The sequence below is a fragment of the Pongo abelii genome, chromosome 3 (assembly GCF_028885655.2).
Source record: "Pongo abelii isolate AG06213 chromosome 3, NHGRI_mPonAbe1-v2.0_pri, whole genome shotgun sequence".
NCBI classification, from domain to species: Eukaryota; Metazoa; Chordata; class Mammalia; order Primates; family Hominidae; genus Pongo; species Pongo abelii.
The window spans coordinates 60,558,138-60,581,530 of record NC_071988.2 but is presented as its reverse complement, the minus strand read 5'-3'; the positions used below and the strand labels follow the sequence as shown (position 1 = coordinate 60,581,530).

The following is a 23,393-nucleotide window of genomic DNA, read 5'->3' as shown; positions in this document are numbered from 1 at the left end:
ACAGGGTCTCGCTATGTTGCCCAGGCTGATCTTAAACTCTTGGCCTCAAGAGATCCTCCCACCTGGGTCCCCCAAAGTGCTGGCATGACAGATGTGAGGCACTGCATCTGGACTACCCGACTCATCTTTAGATGGCTCTGGAAGTCCTGGAAGAGGGCGTGGCCGCCAAACTGGTTTTGCATCTTCAAGAGACACTGGGCACCCTAGTGCTTCTCTGCCAATTTGTGAAAGAAGTAGGCCAGGTGCTGTGGCTCATGACTACAACCCCAGCACTTTGGGAGGGTGAGGCAGTAAGATCACTTGAGCCCAGGGGTTCGAGACCAGCCTGGGCAAGACTCACTCTCTACAAAAATAAAACAAAAGGTTATTTGGGTGCGGTGGTGCACACCGGTTGTCTGAGGTACTCGAGAGGCTGAGTCGGGAGGATCACTTAAGCCCAGGAGGTCAAAGCTAAAGTGAACCATGATTGTCCCACTGCCACTGCACTCCAGCCTGGGTGACTGAGGAACACCCTTCCCCTCAACCAAAAAAAAAGTGGCCCACGCCTTCCAGAGCCACATCATCATGGTTGAAATAGAAGCCCAGAGAGAAGTAATTGTAGGAAGCCCACAGATGGAGTTGATGGCTGCCTCCACATACGTTGAATAATTCTGCTAAATCTGGGAGCTCATGGTTGGTGGGTCAGCAATAGGGAGCTAACCACAAAAATGGTGTGGCTGGTCCTAACACAGTCAGGTGGGAAGGGTTACCAGAAAAACTCCAACTAGCCTGTGCGCTAGGGTGGCGCCTTGAGAAGTTCACGCAGTTTGCAGCTTGAAAGAGCCTGGCCCCTCCTCTTCTGTGTGGAACCTGGGATTCAAACTGCGAGGCAGGAAGAGCACCAAGAGGAACTGTGGCCTTTCGGAGAGTCCCTGTTCCCCCTTTTTTCCTTTTCACCCAATAAAGCTCTGCTTTACTCACTCTTCAAACCGTCTTCAAGCCTAAACTCTTGTGGCTGTGGGACAATGACTCCCATCTTTAGCTGAACTAAGGAAAAGTCCTGCAACAGCCCCAGAAGCGGGAGATGGTGGAGAAGGTGATTCTGGAGGTTGCAGGTGGAGAGGAGATGGGAGGGCAGTCAGAAGCTAGAAGAAAGGGAGTCCCGGGTCCGTTTTATCCAAACATCGTTGAAGCAAGAGACAGATCCACAGACCAACAAACGCGCTAACAAGTGTCCTCTTAAACACACCAAAATTGGGGGAAAATTTCCACCATCCACTTTGTCCCCTGGAGTTCTTAGTCCCACTTACAAGTTAAAAAGCGAGATGCAGGCCGGGCACCGTGGCTCATGCTTGTAATCCCAGCACTTTGGGAGGCTGAGGTGGGCGGATCAGCTGAGGTCGGGAGTTCAAGACCAGCCTGCCAACATGGTGAAACCCTGTCTCTAATAAAAATACAAAAATTAGCCCACGTGGTGGTGGGCGCCTGTAATCCCAGCTACTCGGGAAGCTCAGGCAGGAGAATCACTTCAACCCGGGAGGCGAAGCTTGCCGTTAGCCAAGGTCTCACCATTGCACTCCAGCCTGGGTAACAAAAGTGAAACTCCGTCTCTAAATAAATAAATAAATAAATAAATAAATAATGAGATGCAGCGTTTTTCCTACCTTCCTTTTTGCCAAAAAGGACAATCACAATAGATAATTCTCAGCGCTTCTTTTTAAGGGATTTATTGTTAATGAGAAATAAAAATAAAATCCTAAGCCTCCCAAATGACTGAATGGACTATTTCTTGGCCAACGGGACTCCAGTGAAACCTTGGAAGCTGCGTTCTCGGCCAAGACTGTATGGGGAGGTCGGACACGCCTCATTAGAGCACAGATTTGCTCTGTCCAGTCTATGGAGAATGCGCGGTGAGGATTTCCATGACCTTTCCCCCACTTTTTGACTTCAGAGGACTGAAAATTCCATTCTTGGGCCGGATGCGGTGGCTGACGCCTGTAATCCCAGCACTTTGGGAGCCCCAGGCGAGTGGATGACTTGAGGTCAGGAGTTCAAGACCAGCCTGGCCTACATGGCGAAACCCCATCTCTACTAAAAATACAAAAATTGGCCAGGCATGGTGGTGCGTGCCTGTAATCTCAGCTACTGGGGAGGCTGAGGCAGGATAATCGCTTGAACCCGGGAGGCGGAGGTTGCAGTGAACCGAGATCACGCCATTGCAACATAGCCTGGGTGACAAAGCCAGACTCCGTCTCAAACAAACAAACGAACACTCCATTTTTGTATCAATGCTAACACCACCGTTTTGGGAACGTGGTTCCCATGGAGAGGCATGAAGCTCAGTTGCACATGCGCATGTTCCTCCTCTCATAAATATTCATCACTCCTCCTATACCTCATTGAATATGTATATTTGGCCACCCTGCTCAGCATAAATTCCTGTCTTATTCTTTCCACTGTTGAAGTGTCTGTTTCCGGGCCCTGGCTGGATGCTACGCCTCCCGGCTCATAAGAATGGCCACCCTGCAGGATGCAAACTTTTAAGAGAAATAAAACTCCTTTCTGAATTATGAACTTCACCATTCTTCTGTTGACATTTGTTTCTATGTTGAGCTATGAAGTGATATCAAAAATTACTAATATAGTGTAAGGGAGAAAACACAATTTCTTTTTTTTTTTCTTTTTTTCCCACTTTTAGGTTCTTAGTTGAGACACTCTCCTGAAAACAAAGTCAGATTAAAAAGAGGAAAACAAGCAGAAGCTCATTAGTGGATGCTGCAAGAGAGGCCTCAGTTTAAAAGTATTTCTCAAGCTAGCTTGGGGCCTAGATTAAATAGTATATTAACAAAGAGCCATAAATCCTGCACGGTGACAAGACAAAGGAAAGAGTGGTTCCAGTCTTTTAAAGGGCAGGAAAATGTGGGAAGATCATAAAATCTGTTCCCTGAGTCCTCTGGTGCCTGCTGATGCCCTCTCTGGACCCATAAGCAAGTGCTGTCCCCAGTAAGGAAGGAAGAGTTTGCCACCAGGAAAATGGAGGCTGGGGCAGAGTGTTCCTCTGTGTTTTCAGTGTCTTTGACTTAACTCCTCAAAATTTTGGGGAGAAATATTTTAGGTTTTTTAAATGGCATTACAAAGTTCAAGCTATTTTGGCATTTAGTAGATACTTGATACAAGTTGGGAGAATTACGTTTATTTCATTTTTTAAAAGTGTCTTAAGTGCCTATTATGTGACAGACACTGTGCTAGGGCAAGAAAGCATGGTGAACAAGACAGAGGAGGTTTCTACTTTCAGTAAGTTTTTATTCTAATGAGGAAATGTATTCGTTAGAGTTAGATAATGACCATAACAAAAACACATAAATACTCAATTCTCAGTGGCTTAGCACAATAAAAAATGCATTCTTCATGAAGTTCATCTTAGAATAGTGTGTATTGCTGAGAAGACAGATATTCTGTTCCATGCAGTCATTCAGGGTCCCAGCCTCCTTCCATATTTTTGTATGTCCACAAAGTCTTCTCATTAAGCCAGCAGATTAAGAAAGAGAAAGCCAGGAGATTGCACAGGTAGTTTTTATGGCCAAGCTTGGAAGTGGTATACACTACTTTACTCACATTCCATTGACCAGACTCAGTCACATGGCCACACCTAACTGCAAAGAGGATTGAGAAAGGTAGCACACAAGAAAAGGAAACAGGATTTGGTGAACACGTAACAGCCTGTACTGCAGGAAAGAAGAATAAATAAGTGGATATAATCCAGTGTGGTAACTGCTGTAACATGGGGAGGTAGAGTGCCTGATAACATAGAGGAAGGATACCCAACCCAGATGGGGTTTAGACAGGGAGAATATCTGTACGAACTGATGTCTAAGCTGGAGCAGAAAAAAAAAGTTCATTTCTCTTTAGAATAGTGTAACTTGTTCGCTAATGAGATACCCCTTGCATGAACATTTTGTTTAAATCCAAAAATGCTTTTTTACAAGGTAACCATTAGAAAACAATAAGCCCTTTTAATGGGTTGCTCTGGTTCCCTGCTTTAAGAAATAGCATAATGTGGCATACACTATTGACTGCCCATTAGCCGTTCCTTCCTTCTTCCTTGCTAAGAAAATGCCAGTTTTCTTCAGCCATTAAGCAACAATGTGTTCTAGGAAAATGGGCTCTAGGAAATGGGCTATAATTGGTCTAAGCCAACTATGGTAATCCAATCCACCTTTCATTCATTCAACAAATATTTAATAAGCTCCTGCTATGTGCCAGTCTCTTCCAAGTGCTGACTGTCTTTACCAATTATAGGCATGGAGTGGGCATGTGGCCCAACTCCAGACACTGAGAGGTAAGGGAAGACTGCTAAGGAGCTTCTGGGAAAAGGCTTTTCCTCTGTGATAAAATAAAATGAGAGATGACTGAAAATAAAGCCAGGACCTTTCCTGTGTTTGGATGATGTCATGTGGGATGTGATGCTTGGAACTGGAGCAATCATCTTAGGACCATGAGGAGAAAGAGAAGAGAATCCCAGAAAGGATGACTGAGAGCTCTGGCCTAGTCAGGCTGTTGAATTAACTGAACCTGGAATGACCTACACAAAAACAAAAAACCTGATATGCCACTTTCAGTTGAATATTCAGTCACTTGTAGCAAAAAGTATCCTAATAAGTATGCATGATTTTGGATTTTGTTTTCATTGTTTGTTGTGGATTAGAATGGGTGAATTTTTTTCCTTCCTTTCTTTCTTTCTTTCTTTCTTTTTCTTTCTTTCTTTCTTTCTTTCCTTTCTTTCTTTTCTTTTTTTCTCTCTTTCTCTCTTTCTCTCTCTCTCTCTCTTTCTCTGTCTCTCTTTCTTTCCTTTGTTTTCTTTTTTTGAGATGAGGTCTCACTCAGTCACCCAGGTTAGAGTGTAGTGGCACAAGCTCGACTCACTGCAACATCTGCCTCCTGGGCTCAAGCAATCCTCCCACCTCAGCCTCCCAAGTAGCTGAGACCACAGGTGTGCAATGCCACACCCAGCTAAATTTTTTTTTTTTTTTGCATTTTTGGTAGAGATGGGGTTTCTCCATGTTTCCCAGGCTGGTCTCCAACTCCTGAGCTCTGGATATTCACCTGCCTCAGCTTCCCAAAGTGCTGGGATTATAGGCATGAGCCACCATGCCCAGCCTTGGTGAATATTTCAATAAATGAATGGAGAATCTGACTTTTTCATTTTCTTCCTAGCTGTGTTGTTGATCCTACAGGAATTTCTGTCCTAGGCATCTTTGTGGACAACAATCATATTCCATTATCTTGTTGGCTGCCCCTTTGGCCACTGCAGATTCCCTATTGGAAGCTGATGTGTTTGGAGCAAAGTCACATTCTCTATTCTGGATGAGATTGTCTTTCTCTAGGTCCTCTACCTGTGGCCCCTCAGGGAGGACTTCCAAATGAGGCTTTTTGTTTGTTTGCTTTTAATGTAGAAGAGGCGTCTCCTCATTTGAACAGTCATCTTTCTTTCTGTGACCTAATAAGCCTCCCTCTCTCCTCTCTCTCTTTCCTCCTCTTTCATTTTTCTTTTTTTTTTTTTTTTTCCTACCATGCAATGAGTTGGGCTGTGAGCTATACTTTGTGGCCTGTGAGATTTTTGGAGGCCTCCCCGAACCTTGTGTCCCTCTCAAATCTCATCTTGAATTGTAATCCCCAGGTGTTGAGGGAGGAATCAGGTGGGAGGTGATTGGACCATGGAATTGGTTTCCCCCATGCTCTTCTCATGATAGTGAGTGAGTTCTCATGAGATCAGATGGTTTGGTAAGGCAGTTTTCCCTGATCTTGCTAGCTCTCTCTTATCTGCCGCAATGTAAAGAATGTCTTTGCTTCCCCTTTGCCTTCCGCCATGACTGTAAGTTTCCTGAAGCCTCCTTAGCCATGTGGAATTGTGAGTCAATTAAACCTATTTTCCTTATAGATTACCCAGTCTCAGGTAGTACCTTTGTAGCAGTGTAAGAATGGACTAATACACTTGTTCAAAACAGAAACCTGGCAAACTTCATGCCCTAACTTAGAACTTTCTGCCTGAACTCAGTGGAAGCCCAGCTGAGGAATTAATTGGTATGTCAATTATACTTGAACTGAATATTGAAAATATTTTGGAATAAGCTTTAATTTTGGAATAAGTAGGTGAAATAGCTTTTTACTGGAATGATTTGGCCTAGATTCACAAATATTTTGGATGCCACTGCTTCTCACTATCTTGATGATGACAACAAAGGGGGATATCTTTTCTTTTTTTTTTTTTTTTTTTTGGGGGATATCTTTTCTATGCACTGTGAGACTTGGGTGCTGGTGCATGTTCGCTCTGCTTATAATCTAAAAGATCATCCTTTGGGACTTACATGTCTTTCCATTTCTTATGTTATTGGCTGTTTTGACTAGTAGCTATCATTTGATGAAGAAGGATTGGATAGGTCAGGATATTGACAGAAAATAGATGGCAGAGGTAATTGAAGGCAGTTTAATGAAGGAATTCTACAAAGGTATGAAGAATATTAAGGGAAACCTACAAGGGATAGTGAAGCATTGGGGCTAACAACAGTTACCACCTCTAGGCTTGGGTCAAAGGGAGGGTCAAGGGGGGGAAGATGTTACCAAAAGCTGGAGAGACCTGTAGCTGTGTAGAGGGCCCTCCTGATAGAAGCCATTGTCTTGAGAAGAAGAACGTAGTCACTGTTAAACTGCAACTCTAGAAGCCCAGAGCTGCAGCAGATTTGAGGGAGTTGGAAATAAACCACTGCTTTGAAGATGCTGAGACTGGAAGTTGTTTGTTAGTGCAGCTAAACCTAGCATTTCCTGAATAATGCAGAGACTCAGGCTCTTTCTGCATGGCTGTCCTCCAACCCTAAGGTGTTGCTGTCACCCATGTGGCTTTGATGGTAAGATGGCTCATTACTATGCTTACATTCTAGGAAATGGGAAGGAGAAACAAGAAAGCATACTTATTCCTTTTAGAGGCATGATCCTGAAGTGCACATATTACTTTCTTGGCCACACGTAATGTTCTAGTTATCTATTGCTGCATAACGAATTATCCCAAAGTGTAGCAGATTAAAACAACAAACATTTATGATATCAAATAATTTCAGGAGCAGCTTAGCTGAGTGGTAGTGGCTAAGGGGCTGCAGTTATCTGAAGGCTCAACAGGGGCTGGAGGATGTACTTCTACACTTACTTACATGGATGTTGGCAGAGCTCACCTCCTCACTGGCTGTTGTCAGGAGGCCTCTGTTCTTTGCCACATGAGCTTCTCAACATGTAGAGCTGCTCAAAATGGCAGCTGGCTTTTCCCAGAGCAAGTAATCCCAGGGGGAAGAGAGAGAGAGATAGAGAGAAAGCATAGTGTCCTTTAGAACCTAATCTCAGAAATGACCTAGAATTATTTCTGCTTAATTGTGTTAGTCACACAGACCAATTCTGTGGCACAATGTGGGCAGGGACTATGCAAAGGTGTGAATACCAGGAGGCAGAGATTGTTGGAGGCATCTTGGGGGCTGGCTAAAAACCTGACTATAAAATAGGTGAGAAAACGTAGCCTTTAGGCAGGCAGCCATCTCCCAGATAAAACTACTGAAAGAAGGGAAGAAGGGCTAGGGGACAATCAGAATTCTCTCCCTTAACCTGCCCTTCTAGCTACATAAATACACATATGTAGTCTCCTTTTCATACATGAATACATGAAATGAAACTATGCCTCTGGATTACAGTTCCTGTGCCCCTGAGGATTCTTCCTCTTAGGGTCACTATCCCAGGACACTTGCCTTCTTCACTCCCAGAGAATGCCAAGTTTCTATCTAAAGAGCTTTTTTTTTTTTTTAACAGGAGTGGGAAGAGGGAGCTTCTATCTGGAAGAAGAAAGAAAGAAGAAAGAAACGCCTTCTGCATTACTAATCTAGAACGCTAGGGATGATTCATATGAACCATGAGTCAGTTTGCCATTGCATTTGGTAGTTGGATGAGTTATATAAGTTGAGATTCAAATCAACGTTTCTTATGTTTTTCTAAGTTTAGTTGGCAGACTCTTCTAAGAAGCCACATTGAAATTTGTTTACAGGAGCACATTCCTCATGCAGCAGCACTCACTATCTGTAATGATACAATTGTCTTGGTGAAGGTAAAGGAGAGGGTCTCTAGGAACCTTTGCTCCTCTGTTTCTATAATTTTTTCTATAGAGCTCACCAGGCTCATAATGCCGGGCTTCATAAAACCAAAAAATCTTATCTCCTGCCTTGCCAATATAAGCTGTGGCTGATGTCCCAGATCCTTGCCTGACTTGTGTCCACTTCACTACCTCTTAGCACGTCCATCATGGGAAAATAATGTGAAGTTTCAAATTATTTGTATTATTACCACAATTGTTATTAGTCACTCTGACATTGAGTTGAGACAAAGATACATTTGAACAGTTGATATGAGGTTTTTAAAGGACCTTTCAGTGGACAATAGAAGATGTGGAACAAAGTTTACACATGAGGACAAGAGTTGAGAGAGAGTAGCAAAAAGTCTCCAAGAAGGTAACAGGCCAGGTACAGTGGCTCACACCTGTAATCCCAGCACATTGGGAGATGAGGCAGAAGGATTGCTTGAGCCCAGAAGTTCGTGACCAGCTTGGGCTGTCAAGAAAAAAAAAAAATAGCCACGTGTGGTGGCAGGTGCCTGTAGTCCCAGCTACTCCAAAGGCTAAGGCAGGAGGATCCCTTGAGCCAGGGAGATCAAGGCTGCAGTGAGCTATGATTGCACCACCATATTCTATGTAGCCTGGGTGACAAAGCAAGATTCTGTCTCTATTCGTTTTTTCTTAAATTTTGAAATAGAGATGAGGTCTCACTATTGCCCAGGCTGGTCTCAAACTCCTGGGCTCAAGTGATCTGCCCACCTCAGCCTCCCAAAGTTCTGGGATTACAGGTGTGAACCACCACGCCCAGCTGAGACCTTTTCTCTTTAAAAAAAAAAAAAAAAAAGAGGGTAACATATCTGCCATACATTTGTATATAGTTTTAAAAATTATGTAATCCCTTGAGGTCCATAAATTCTCCACTTGTCAGGGGTTATCTTTTCTTTTAGTATGTAAAAATAATTTTTCTCAAGTTCCCATTGGCTGAGAAAAATCTAGTGCTACTTCTGGTTACCTCTTACTATGAATCTCTGGTTCCCCTATATTCTTAATTACACTAGGGGCTGAGATTCCTCCCTCCGTGCACTTCTCTCTTCCTTTATTTGCTCTCCCATTAGTAAGGGCTCTTTTTTATTACAAATGACAGATACATCGAGAAAGAGATTTACTAGTTCACAGAGCCAGGAAGGCTGGGGTAGCCCAGGGAAGAGTGGGAACTAAGGCCTCGGGACTTTCTCATTCCCATCTGCCCGGCTTCATTCCCTCCCTTTACAGAATGGCTTTCTCCACGAGGCCGAGTCAAAGGCTACCTGCAGCCCCAGCCCTCCATCTTCACAACTCACCATGAAAGGTGACAACATAGAACCATCTCTCCAGGTCCAATTGCAACAATTCTGGCAAAGGACTTTGGCCCAGCCTAGGCAACATAGTGAGAATCCCATCTCAAGAAAAAAAAAATTAGCCAGGTATGGTGGTGCATGCCTGTAGCCCAAGCTACTAGAGAAGTTAAGGTAGGAGGATCCCTTGAACCTGGGAGGTCGAGAGCCCATACTTGGTTCAGTTCATGTATGCCAAGGGATATGACGCTGTCATTGGCCAGCCTGGGTCTAACTGTCATAGGGGGAGAAATCTGGAGCACTGTGATTAACGGCTCTACCATGACCACATGAAGTAGAAGTAGTTCCCCAAATGTGAAGGTGCTATTACCAGAAAAGAGGCAGACAGAAGCAAGCACTTTCACTGTCTATGGCCTGCTGCAAGTGCGGCTCAAGCAGATCCTTCCCAACTCCCTAAAGCATCACCAGTACAAGGCCATTTTGTGAGACAGAGCTGTTGGGAAGGTTGAAGACAGCAAAAAACAATTACAGCACAGCGACAGCAAGCCCAGCACTGTATAGATAGTCATTGAAAATAGAACATTTGATATTTTAAAGTTCTTAAGCCCAGTCCACCAGCCTGTCACTGGTGCTCTTCTGGGTCAGCTGACATTGTGCCTGCCCTCCCTTACCAGATCGTTCTCCTCTACCTCTCCATTCTCCAAGTGCCCATGGATCCTAAACATCATCCTACCTGAATCTCCGTGGGACAAATGCTATTTTATTGTGCACAGCCACTGAGTTCTTTTTTCCTCATCTTCTAGACCTATATTTCACAGCCCCCAAAACTATTAAGATGTTTTCCTAGGCCGGGCATGGTGGTTTATGCCTATAATCCCAGCACTTTGGGAGGCTGAGGCGGGCAGGTCACCTGAGGTCAGGAGTTCCAGATCAGCCTGGCCAACACGGTAAACACCCGTCTCTATTAAAATTACAAAAATTGGCTGGGTGTGGTGGCACGTGCCTATAATCCCAGCTACTGGAGAGGCTGAGGCAGGAAAATCGCATGAACTCAGGAGGTGAAGGTTGCAGTGAGCCGAGATTTGAGCCATTGCATTCCAGTCTGGGCAACAAGAGCAAAACTTCATCTCAAAAAAAAAAAAAAAGATGCTTTCCTGAACAAGACAGTCAATTTTTTCCTTAGGAAGCATCCTTCCATCCTCTCAGAACAATGGTTCAATCTGCTGCTAGCTTCTGAATTAAGTTCTTCTCCCTGTTGCATGTGTATTTATGCATAGAAAACATGCCTTCCCCCAATATGATCTAGCATAATATTAAGGTTAATAAGACGTTACCTCTGTGTGGTGGGATCATGGGTAATTTTTTACAGTGTTTTAAACATTTATTAATTTCATTAGGCAGGGGTTTCCCTCTCCCTAATTTTTGGAGCCCGATCATGTGTAATTTTTATGAGTTTTGTTGGTTTTATCATTTCTTTCTTTTCTTTTTTTGCTTATTTCTATTTCTACAATGAACAACTGAAAATGGTACAAGGCAAGAAAGGAGTAAAGAACAGAATCTGCTGCTTAAGTCCCTTTTATCAAGAAATGCAAAAGCGTTCCCCAAAGGCTTTTTGACCTTCAGCCTTCGACCTGATTCTTGTTGGATAGACTGTGTCGCATGACCTCACAGCCTCAAGGGAGAATGGAAAAGAGAGGATTTAGTGTTTCCAGCCCTTACAGCCTCATGAAAGAAATGTGACAACAGAGAAGGGGCTTGGGTATGATGGTGGGTCCAGCTAACCTACAGTGTCTGCAACTGCACACCTAGGATACAAGGTGGAGAGACAGGGCACTGTGCAGTTTTTCTCAGTCTAGGGTGGGCATTATTGTTTTGGTGTATCACCCTGGGTGTCCAAAAGAGATTCCTGACAATAAAACTTAGAGCTCTGGGTTCTTGTGAAGACTTATCTCAGGCATCAAAGTAAACCTTGCCCTGTCTGTTAGTACTTGGTAGCAGTAGCAATTATTGTGACTATTTACAAAGTGCTTTTTAAAAATTTAGTAGAATGTTGCTATGCTTGTTTCACAGTTGAAAAAGCAAACTCAAGGAGATTAGTACTGGTAACATATTTGCATTTAAAAGGACACTGAACCCTCATTCCCTCCCATCACATGCCATTCAAGGACTCTAGACTATTGGGCAGAGGAAGTGATTCTTTTACCATAAATGGGGCTTCTGGGCCCAAGCTAAAGGCACACTCTCTGCCCAGCTGGTTTTGTCCTGGATTGTTCTTTTTTTTTTTTTTTTACGGGGTCTCAATCTGTCATCCAGGCTGGAGTGCAGCAGCATGATCTCAGCTCACTGCAGCCTCTGCCTGCCAGGCTCAAGCAATCCTCCCACCTCAGCCTCACGTGTAGTTGGACTACAGGTGCATGCCACCAGTCTCCACTAATTTTTGTATTTTTAATGGAGGCAGGGTTTCACCATGTTGTCTAGGCTGGCCTTGAACTCCTGGGCTCAAGTGATCTGCCTGCCTCAGCCTCCCAAGGTGCTAGGATTACAAGTGTGAGCCACCGTGCCTGGCTGTTGCTCTGGATTGTTCTTGAATCATGTCTCTAGTGTGTTGGAAAGACTTCTGGCCTGGATCTTAGACCTGGTTTAGTATTCCTCTCATTGCCTGACATGGACTAATCACCATACTCAGTCTGCTTTGTCCACAATTTAGATCACCACTACTTAGGTTGCAGGAGAGGATGCTAGACATGAGGCTGTTTTGCTCAGACCCTGGTGCACTGTGTATTTGTTTTCAGAAGAAATGTTTTAAGATACAGGAAGAGGAAGCTTGCCCAGGGATGTTTAATAGGATCTTGTAAACATCTGTATTCTAAATAAATAATTGTTAGTGTTTCCACTTTTGGTTTCTTAATTTTAGAGAATCAGAAAGACTGTTCCTGAACTGGAGGTAGGAGTTCAGAAGTATATACCTGGTCATCCCAGGCTGGATTAGCAGGTGTAGTTAGCAGCCTTTCCAATATCCATCTTTCCCTTCTTCCTTACGAACAGAACCCTAATTTTGCTCTAGGCAGCACTATGCTCATTTACAAATGCCCCAATTCCCAGACTCCCTTGCAGCTAGGAGTGGCCATGTGACCCACTTTGGCCAATGTGATGTAGGTGGAAGTTGTTAGGTGGGGGCTTCCAGGAAATCTTTTTAGAGAGGAAAGTCTTAGCTGGCATTTGCCCTATGCTTTCCCACCCTCTTTCTCTTCATTTTGTTTGAAAGGAAGATGCAGTGTCCAAGTATCCACGAATACAAAAGCTGTGTACTACAGATAGTAAAATGGGAAGATGGAATGACCCCAGCTCCTTGACAACATTAGGGAGCTACTCTAACAGCCCTGGATTACCTACCTGGTGATGTCTTACTTAAAAACAATCAAGAAAACAAAGAAACGGCCGGGCTTGGTGGCTCACACCTGTAATCCCAGCACTTGGGGAGACTGAGGTAGGTGGATCACTTGAGGCCAGGAGTTTGAGACCAGCCTGGCCAACATGGCGAAACCTCATCTGTACTAAAAATACAAAAATTAGCTGGGTGTGTTGGTGCATACCTGTAAGCCCAGCTACTCAGGAGGCTAAGTCAGGAGAATCGCTTGAATCTGAGAGGCAGAGGTTGCGGTGAGCCAAGATCACACCACTGCACTCCATCCTGGGCAACAGGGTGAGACTCTGTCTCAAAAAAAAAAAAAAGAAAAGAAAAGAAAAGGAAAAGAAAACAAAGAAACAAGCCTATTTGTTTAATCCATTGTAATCAAGTCACTCTTCCATGCAATCAAACACAGTCTTAACTGATAGACTATTAAAATGGTGTCTTAGTCTGTTTGGCTGCTATAACAAAATATCTTAGATTGGGTAATTTGTAAACAACATAAATTTATTGCTCACAGTTCTGGAAGCTGGTAACTCCAAGATCAAGGCACCAGCAGACTATGGTGAGCCCTCAATCTGGTGAGGGTCCATTCCTCCCAGGTGCTTCCTATGTATCCTCACATGACAGAACGGCAAACAAGCTTGCTCAGGCCTCTTTTATAAGGCAGTAATCCCATTCATGAGGGTGGAGCCCTCATGACCTAGTCACCTCCCAAAAGCCCCACCTCCTAATATCACCACCTTAGGGATTAAGTTTCAACATATGAATTTTGTTGGGGGCCGGGATGTGGGCGGCAGGGATGGGACACATTCAGGCCATAGCAGACATCTAGTGTGCTATGATAGTAAATGGATGCAAATTGACCGTAGAGTTTGTTAGAACAGTGCTACTCCAACTTCCACATGCATATAAACCGCTTGAGGGCCTTCTTTAAAATGCAGGTTCTGATTCATTGGGTCTGGAATAGGGTTTGAGATTCTGCATTTCTCACCAGCTTGAAGCTAATGCTGATGAGGCTGGTCGTGGACCACACTTTGAGTAGCAAGGATTTAGCAAATGGCAGCTCTCCTGGTCAGTCAGCTCCTACCACATAGGAGCTATTATTTTGTTTCTCTTTGATATGTTTCTTATTTGGTTAAAAACCTGCAGAGAACTCAGTGCATCTTCAACAAAAAGTTAAGGTTTTATTTAGAATATCATTTTAGAGACAAAAAGCAGTTCACTTTATTTAGCAAAATAAACTTAACCAATGCATTTAAATATAGTAAATTGAAGACCTTTGGTGGTTTTTTTTCTTAGATGCTTGCTTTTTTGCCAGTTGGAGTTTCTGTCTTCTGGCCCAACAGGCTTCTTTCCAAGTTAATGCAGCTATATTCCAAGGAAGTGTTTTATGAAATCTGAATACTCAAACACACCTTCTGTATTTTCACTCAACCATCATTGTATTAGATGAAACATAAGGAAAGTGACTTAGGGAAGTAAGTTCAGAAGGAAATGTGTTCCCTTCTCCCTCATATTATCTTTTCAACAGAGGCCTGGATTGCTAAATGGATTATGAAAGCAAATTGCTACTGGGAGGTGATGGTCAAAAGCAAACTTAGATGGTTTTCACACCATCTGTCATCATGACTCAAAGGGAAATGCAAGCCACACCATATTTCCAGTGAAGCCACTGCTTTACACAGAAGATACACATAGCTTCCTATTGTTATTTTCTTTTCTAATTATGTACATTTAGAAAAAAAATACAACACTGTGTTAAACAGCAGGACAGCTAGCAATGGAACATACAACACTATGCTGAAAAACCACAACAGCTTGGTTAAGCGGAGGAGAGAAACAGAGATCGTCTTCATGGAGTAAAGCTGTCAATGCCTGCCATCTCCTTAGTCTGTGACGGATCTGCACTCTGAGGGCAGGCCTTCTGAGCGCCGCCACTTTGCCAGGCGCTGCTTAAACCATTTCTGGAAGAGATAAATGAGAAAAAATATTTGTCACATACAGAAAAACTGAAATGCCTGTTCCCTTTCTAAAAGGTAGCCTCTGTGGCACAAGTGGAAAGGAGAGAATCAAGGAATGTTTCCATAGGGATGGTTCTCACTGTGACACTAAACTTTCCTGCCTCAGGACCTTTGCACATGCTATTTCCTATGTTTAGAATATTCTCTCTTTATTCTTTATCTGATGATCTCCCTGTCATCCTCACATCTCAGCTTAAACAGGACCTTCTCAATGAAGCCTTCCCTGATCACTCTATCTAAAGTGGGTTTCCCACTCATCTCCTTACTTCCCAACTTAGTATTTTGTTACTTTCACAGAACTTTTAGCATCTGTCATGATTTACTTGCGTATTCACTTATTTTAAATCTATATTCCCTTCTAGAATGTAAGATCCATGAAAGCAGAGACTGTATTCATCTTATCACCATTGCATCCTTAGCCCCTAGTACAAAGGTTTAAGAGTTAGAAATTAATCAATATTTGCTGAATAAATAAAAGAAGTTAAAGCATCTCCTTAATGCCCCAGATAGATCTCTATGGCTGCTGTATTTCATCAATGTATGCTCAGCTCACCGAAGGCCTTCCTCATTGGTAGCAGTTAGTAAGAATTTGTTGAATAAGATTAATAGGTAAATGAGCACTGCACAACCTCAGAGCACTCCTTGGGGATGCATGGAGTAGGCCAGCCCAATCTATCCTGCTCCAGGGCCACTGAGCAGTGAGAGAAGCTAAAGTGGGCCTACCACTTTACTCAGAATCTCTTAGCTCCGTATGTCCCAAATATTCACACCTTACAGAAGTGACCATGGATGTACAGAAGGCCCCAGATGGGATGTTTCTAGACATGGTATCGTATGAGGCCTAGAACATGCTTATGTGTTGTAAGGCAGTGTGGTATACTCTTGAGAAATCAGTGGCTGCCTTTATCTTGCTAACTGGGGTGGTACAAAGCTCCCCAAAGAGGACAACAGGAGAACCATGCTGGGGATAGGGCCAGGGTCTGGGCCAGGTTGATCAAGAGGAAACTGGGAATAAAAAACAAAGCAAAACAACTTTGAAGAGAGACTAGTGAGGAAACAGACAAGCAAGCATTGACCTACATTGGAAAGGATGAGGAGAGAGCTCTATGGGAAGTCAGCACCTCCCCCAAGCTCTGTTCTCCTGTGCTTCCCAACCATTCACATGTCATGGGGTACACTGAGAAGGACGATATTTGTGTGTCACTGGTATATCGGCAGGCTGTGTGGTAGGTGACCCCCCAGGGCTCTGCAGTCCTGGGCTCTGCCAACAGGAAGCTCTAGAGTAACTAATTGGCTATGAGAACTTGAGGAAGTCCCTAAAAATAGAGCACCAATCATCTGTAAATAAAAACGTAAGCTTAGGGGGTTTCTACTGTCCCTTCTGGTATTTCTATAATTCACCTGTTCTAGGGGTAAGGAGACGAGGAACAGGAAGGAAGCAGAAAGAGCACAGCTGTGAGATGCCAGATCTGGGATGTGCTGATGGAGATGGGATGGTGAGAAACCTCTGGAGGGCTCCCCACATAGCATGGCTTGATGCCTATACAGATACTCAGAATGAACAGGATGGGCTCTAGGAAGCTGAAAGGGAATTCAGTATATAAGCCCAAGATCAGAAGAAAGTGTGAGAATCACAGGGGGAGAAGGAGCAAGGCCTAGAGGAGAGGCTGTTGAGCTTGAATGGGGGTAAGGCTCTGCAGGACTGCTTTGGGCTCCACATCAATGCTAAGCTGGCTAAATAGCATGGGAACACACCTACACCTCACCCACCTGTACAGCAGAGTTTACACACCGAAATGCCTTACACAGTTGTCAAGATCTTACATACCTTTACACTGGGGCGGCAGTAGAGAAAAGTAATCTAAAGCCAAGCACAGCAGACTATCATGGGGGTAGACTTCTCTTTGGGGGCTACTTTCTGGGTGCCATATTTTGCTCCTGGAGATCACTACCCTTCATGAGAAGAGAGAACTCATGTAACTTTGGCAGCTTCAATCGAAATTCTACTGCTAAGGGTGGGCCCATTTTCTTCTGTAACCTGTGTGCGTGTGTTTAGTTAACTCTGGATTCTGGTATGAGAGCAGCAAGGTTCCAGTTTCATTAATGAGGTGGCTCTGTGGGGGGTTTCAAGGATACAAGGTCTGATTAAATAGGATTTCCAGTTACTACAGCTGAATAAATGGCAGCATTGTAAAGACTGACTAATTAAAATCTGGAGGAGGAAAATCTCACTTTCTATCAGATTTCATTTAAGACAAAATGGTTGAGCTGGTCTCATTTAAAAGAGCCACCCACATCTTTACACTATGTAATGAAGCAGAATATTGATGGACTGTTACTGAAAATAACTTCAGCAGGGACCACATTTGTGGTTTTGTGAGTTGGTATCCAAATGCTTAACAAACTGAGCCCTAACATTGGGGGATGGGAAGAGCTCAAGAAAAGCTCGACTATTTTTTGAAGATGCATATTTTAAATCAAGTATATATATAATAATTTAGCAAAACCAGTTGCAATCCAACAGAAATCATTAAATACCTTGCTTGCTTTTTTCCCTTTAGAGCTATATCTTATCAATCTCACTCACATCAGTGCTAATTTTCCACCTGGCTTTATCCTTCTCTTCTTTGTTTCAGTCATCCACTGGGAAAGACATTCCTCCTTTGCTTGCTTATAAATGAATGCCCTCATTAGGCTTGCCCATTGATGGAGATTTATTTACTCTGAGTAAACAGATGATAATTAGACACTGTGATGGGAAGGGGCTGGGGCAAAGGAACATTGTTCCTGTCCTTTTCTCTAGTAACTAACATTTCATTCTTTTCAGGAAGAGATCTTTAGAGGTCTTTATTCCACCGATAAAACATCCAGTGACTAAAACCACTGGGTTCTGGGAACAAGCTCAGGACATCAAGAGGAGATAAAAATACTTGGAGACCTCCCTAAGAACCAATTCCAATTACACTGTGCTTGAATTGAAGAGAGAGAGAGACAGAGAGTGTGTGTGTGTGTGTTTGAAATAATAGAAAACACCAGATCATCCCAACCTCCCAGGGGGCTGAGGAAGGAGCTTTCCCAGCCTCTTCTAAAACTGACTTCAAAATAAAAGACATAGGGCTGGGATTCTGTAAGTTTTCATCTAATTTAAATCTAGGAGATATTTACTGTTATGAGAAAAACCCATTCTAACATCCCAGTAAATGCAACTTAGAAAGTTATTTCAATTACAGCACCCTTCACTTTACTTTGAGTTCTTATGGGTGCCACCTCCACCCCCACAGAGAATTTTGTCTTGAAGTGGGACAGTTACAAAGAGGTCAGCAAATCTCCCAAGACAGAGAATGTTTCAACTTCTTAGTCCCGCTTGTCCCTGCCCAAGTATCAGCCCTGTGAATCAGTTCTGGTAACTATCTTGCAAGAGCACTGGGCAGCTCAGGCTTCTTTTTGTTGTACTGAAGTATTACTTGTTCTAGGGAAGTTAAGAATATGATTCCATTTCTGGAGATGGGTGGTGTTGGGGTGGGATGAGGACTCAGGCATATGAAACAAATGTTAGTTTGGCTTTAGTGACCCTTTCCCACGGAAAGGAGCAACACTAGTAAGAACAGAGATAGGGGAGGCTGGGTGCGATGGCTCATGCTTGTAATCCCAGTACTTTGGGAGGCCAAGGCAAGAGGATTGCTTGAGACCAAGAGTTCGAAACAAGCTCAGGCAACATAATGAGACCCCCATCTCTACAAACAATTTAAAAATTAGCTTAAAAATTAGCCAGATGTGGTGGTAGCACATGCCTATAGTCCCAGCTACTTGGGAGGCTGAGGTAGAAGGATTGCCTGAGGCTGGGAGGCCAAGGACGAGGTGAGCCATGGTCGTGCCACTGTACTCCAGCCTGAATGACAGAGTGAGACACTCTCTCCAAAAAAGAAAAAAAAAAGAAAGAAAGAAAGAAAAAGAAACAGGGGAAGTGTCAATACCAGACACTACTTATATGTAGGCCCAGCAGGCCCTAGCCTCATGGAGTTATTTAAAGTGTCCTCAAGACCTGCTATAAACAAAAATAATTGTAATGACTGAAAGCTCATCATTGGGCATGTGTCTCCAGAAGACACTTTCTTTTTGTAATATTTTTAAATATTTAATATTTTTATTTTTATTTACTTATTTATTTTGAGACAGGTTCTCCCTCTGTTACCCAGGCTAGGTGGTGCAGTGGCATGATCATAGCTCACTGCAGCCTTGAACTCCTGGGCTCAAGGGATTCTCTTGCCTTAGCCTTCAGAGTAGCTGGGACTACAGGCACGCACCAGCACACCTGGCTGATTTTTTTATTTTTTTATTTTTTATATTTTGTAGAGATGGGCAAGGTCTTGCCATGTTGCCCAGGCTGGTCTGAAACTCCTAGCCTCAAGCAATTTTCCTGCCTCAGCCTCTCAAAGTGCGGGGATTACGGGTGTGAGCTACTGTGCCCAGCCGGATACTTTCCTTTTCATAGGAGATACTCTTTAAAAATATAAATGTTGTTTGAGAAGATGAAAGAAGAAATCATTCTCATTCACCAGTACCCATGGGGGTAGTGGGGTGAGAGGGGCAAGAATGGGAAATTGAAAGATGAGACCCAATCCAGTAAGGGCAAGCAGACAGCCTGTGGTTCCCAGGAAGTCTCTTTCTCTGAGCTTGCTAAGTGCTGCCTGTCTCCAAGCTCTGGGGTTCCAGATGCTTCCCTGCAGGTCAAGGCAGGAAGACAGAGGGGCGAGCCAAGCTGTGGTAGCCGTAGGGAGGAAGAAGGTGTCGGTCCTGTGGCAGGAAGAGGAAGCCAGGGGCCCTGCTAAGAGGTTGACTCACCCCACATCCACTCATTTTGGGGCTGGGTCTATCACTTGTTTATTTGAGAATGGCAGAAGGGGGGAAATGGGAGGACTGCCTGAGAGGTGCAGAAGAACCTGCTATGCAGAGGTCTGAATTGGCTGAACTCAGTCACAGAAAAAAACCAGGTGCCCTTTTCTTCTTCCTACCCCTAGCCAGATTTTATTTCAATTCTCTAGTATCATGTGAATCTTGAGGAAAGGTTGAATATAGCCTGGGAGGACTGTTGCCTAATGCAGAGGAAAGATAGCACCAAGTGAGTTGTCAGTTCTTTCCTCCTGCTCATCTAGTGATTTCTATGCCTCCTTTGTGGAGAGAGCATAGCATGGTGGTTAAGAGTCTGGGCTTCCAGGGTTCAAATCCTGGTCCTGCTGCCTTCTGGCTGCAGTCTTGGGCAAGTATATTTAATCTTTCTGTGCCTCAGTTGCCTTATCTGGACAAGTGGGCTAATAGTATCTACCCTCACAGCATTGTTGTGACAAATAAATGATTTACTACTTGGACAGTGCCTGGAAAAATGCCTGGCAAGTATTAGCCATTACAAAGGTCAACGTAATTATGCTGCTTTATAGGTAAGGTGACTGATGGCAACTCGCCAGGCACAATCAGAGGCCGAGAAGGGGTTGGACCTCTTGTTGGTGCTGTGCCCACAATATTTCACAGCTTTGTTTTTTAAAAGATAAGTTGTCTCCACGATCACTCCTCTTTTCTAAGCACAGTGTGTGATTTCAAATGATAAAATTTCAGCAGGCTGCCTTCTCAGGGGATGCCAAGAAACATGAGCTGTTAGACTTAGGTTACAGTAAGTCACCTTCCTTTAAGTTCTGGTTCTGGTTGGCCAGACAGCTGTTCCATTTGCTAAAAATAGATATGTTTGCCTTTCTATTTGACCTGTAAATGACAGGATCATCTATGGACAAACTCTCCAAAGAGTGCCCCTGGCTTAATTAGTAAAAATAATTTTGGACTTGGGGTCCAGGGTCTCGGTCCTAGGATCTACTTGGATCCATTACAAGCTTCTAAACCTCAACTGAGCATGGTTCATGGTGACAGGACAAGTGCCTGATGCTCTGGTATATAAAATAGGAAAAATAAGAATGTCTCTGCTTTAGAGTTGAGGTTAGAAGTGTGAAGTGCTTTGGGGACCCACAGGAGAGATGCTAGATCAGTTCCAAGTAGTCTATCTTGCAAAAGGATTGTCTTTCCATGACCAAAGGGAAAAGAGAAGTCGGAGTTTAGACAGGGTTTTAAAAGTCAGCTAAAGGCTCCAACATTGTACCTGTGGTTAACAACCACAGGCAGTGTTGCATTCTTTACCTGGCATTTTTCGGGATAATACAGGAGCATTTAAAAAATAGATAAGTCAATGAATGCACTTAGGGGGACATCGGCTGCCGCTCCCGTCAGCTGAAATGTCAGCTATCTACCGTCTTATAAAACGCCAGGAAAAACCTCTAAATCTTAGAGCTGGGGAATTTTTTAAAAAATCGGAACCAAATCTCCCTGGCTTCGTGCAGTGTGAGTTCTGCAGCTCGGGGGACGCTGCAGTGTGATGTGGTGGAGAGAGCATGCTTCACGGCTCCTGCCATCCTGACAGCGCCCTCCCTCCCGGCCTCAGCCTCCTGGTTCGCCAAACCGGAGGACTGAATTTATGGCTAGCTGGTCTCTGGGGCGCCTTCCAGCTCTGACATTCCCGCCTAGAACAGATCTTCCCGAAGGTTTCGCAGACAGACCAGAGGGGACAGAGCCGGGAAGGCGAGACAGGGACAGGCGAGAGACGCTGCTCCCAACTCACAGAGGGAGAAAGCGTGTATCCCGGGCTGCCGGGGAGAGTGGAAAGGCAAGGACTGGTGACCGAGGGGTTTCTGCGCAGCTCCCGGGGAACCACGGCTGGATGGGGGTGGCGGGGAGACCGGGCGCCCATGGGAGCGGGGAAGCGGGGAGGCGGCGGCGGGAGCCATGCAGGGTCTGGGCCCCTGGGATGCGGGCAGAAGCGATGGGAGATCGGCGGGGGGAGGCCAGCCCGGCTGGAGGCGCGGACGACCAGGACCGCCCAGCCGCGAGAAGGCTCAGCCCAGGCAGGGGTCGGGGCGCGCTTGGCGCGTGTGGGGACGCACCTGGGTCTCCTCCTCGGAAAGGCCGGCCTCGGCCGCGATGAGGCACAGCGTGGTGGAATCCGGGTGCTTGTCGACCTTGTTGAAGTTGTACTCCAGGATTTCCACCTGGTCCTCCGTGGGGCCGCTCGCGGTCTCCGCCGACATGGTCCCTGCGCGCTGCGGGGCAGGGAGAAGCGGCGGCGGTGAGCGAGGCGTGGGGCGGGCGGGACGCAGCGAAGGGAGACGGTCGCGGCGCCGCCTGGCAGCCCCAGCCCCGGGCCGCCCCCTCCCGCGGTGCCACGACCGCTCAAGTCCCCGGCGGCTGCAGGCTGAGCGGGGGCTTACGGCCGCCCCCCACCCGGGCCCCCCTCCCCTGACAGAGCGCTGTTGCGGGCTGACTGCAGAGCCTAGCGCCCTGCGCCTCCCGCGCCCCCGGGACCCCTTGCAGCAACTGGATCCCTGCCTGCGACGGGGGCGAAATGACTTCGCGGGCCCTCACCGCCCGCCGGCTCTAAGGAAGGAATGAAGGAAGCGCGGAGGTGATTTTGAGAAATCCCCTTAAAAACTTCCTCCCGAAAGGGGGACCTCCCCTGGGGACAGACTTGACAGATCGCGAGGGTGGGTTCGCCCGAGTCCGCGGCTAGCCGGCCCTCCCGGTAGGCAGCCTTCTCTCTGCAGTGGGTTGGCGCTTTGGGGCCCTCTCCAGGCAGGGCTGCACACCCCACCCTTCCTCCAAAAAAGTTCCCCGCAAGAAAAGTTACTTCTCAAGACAAAGTTGGGGAGATGGAGGCCGTGCTTTTAATGTCTTTCTATTTTACAGAGATGGAGATAGGTCCGCAGAGAAGTAATTTAAGGCGGGGAATTGAGACACGGGAGAAACTTCCACCTGTGGGCTTGCATGTGCCACTCTGCCGCTCTGCAACCTCCTCCTTCAACCCTCCGCCCCCGCTCTTTCTACGTATGCTTTAGTGAGTCCCCGGCCTGCAGTCACCAGGCCGCTATTCCACGATTTACGGTAAAGAGCCTGCCTCACTGTGTGCTCCCCGAGGGGAGGACTTCCAAGGTGGAGCCAAAATCCAACTGAAGAGGATCCAGTCAGCTGTCTTTTAAAATTTCAGACTTCCCTGTGATTGTACTAAAATTTACTATAAAGTCAGGAAAATGGGCCCATCACAAGCTTCAAGATCTCTTGTATCTCCTTACTTTAGAGCCAACCATTACTCTAGCAAATTTGAAGCAACATGACTTCCTGCTGGGTTCTCTCCATACCTACAAAGTCTCTGAATTGGGACCAAAAACTTAAAAATTTTAAAAATTGGCAGATGTAACCCCATCCACCTCCTTCTGCTAATTTAAGATGCATGAAGGTATAGAAAGTTGGAGTCTTCAAGATATCCTTGGCTGTGGGTTTGGCACACCTGTCAGGACTTGACTGTCGCTGACAGTAAAAGACAAGGGCAAGTGTGGGAATCACGTTGGTTTGTTGTTTTAACAAACAATTGCAAAATCATCCAGCACAATCCCGAGTAGGTTGTGATGTGGTTTGTA

At 45.1% G+C, this 23,393-nt stretch overlaps 1 protein-coding gene and 1 long non-coding RNA gene across 11 annotated transcripts in view; one reads left to right on the top strand and one right to left on the bottom strand.

Moving 5' to 3' along the window:
• Positions 1 to 12,866, top strand: part of LOC103890417 (uncharacterized) — a 30,220-nt gene extending 17,354 nt beyond the window's left edge. For 3 of the 7 annotated variants that reach the window (XR_008524515.1, XR_008524518.1, XR_010139693.1), the window contains 3 exons: positions 7,825 to 8,116; positions 9,392 to 9,582; positions 10,987 to 12,866. This is a non-coding gene — a long non-coding RNA (uncharacterized LOC103890417). Of the gene's footprint in view, positions 1 to 2,677; positions 2,780 to 7,824; positions 8,117 to 9,391; positions 9,583 to 10,986 lie in introns of all 7 variants that reach the window. The other 4 variants (XR_008524517.1, XR_008524513.1, XR_008524519.1 and 1 more) reach the window with 3 other exon arrangements.
• Positions 12,867 to 14,029: 1,163 nt separating this feature from the next.
• The window catches only part of HOPX (HOP homeobox), a 33,216-nt gene continuing 23,852 nt past the window's right edge, over positions 14,030 to 23,393 (bottom strand). For 2 of the 4 annotated variants that reach the window (XM_002814763.6, XM_063723437.1), the window contains exons 2-3: positions 21,867 to 22,022; positions 14,030 to 14,829 (exon numbers count right to left, since the gene is read on the bottom strand). In XM_002814763.6, coding sequence (XP_002814809.1) covers positions 14,752 to 14,829; positions 21,867 to 22,010 — 222 coding nt within the window. In that variant the 5' untranslated portion in view covers positions 22,011 to 22,022 and the 3' untranslated portion in view covers positions 14,030 to 14,751. Of the gene's footprint in view, positions 14,830 to 16,573; positions 16,835 to 20,443; positions 20,454 to 21,866; positions 22,023 to 22,447; positions 22,514 to 23,393 lie in introns of those variants that run through there. The other 2 variants (XM_063723436.1, XM_054553968.1) reach the window with 2 other exon arrangements.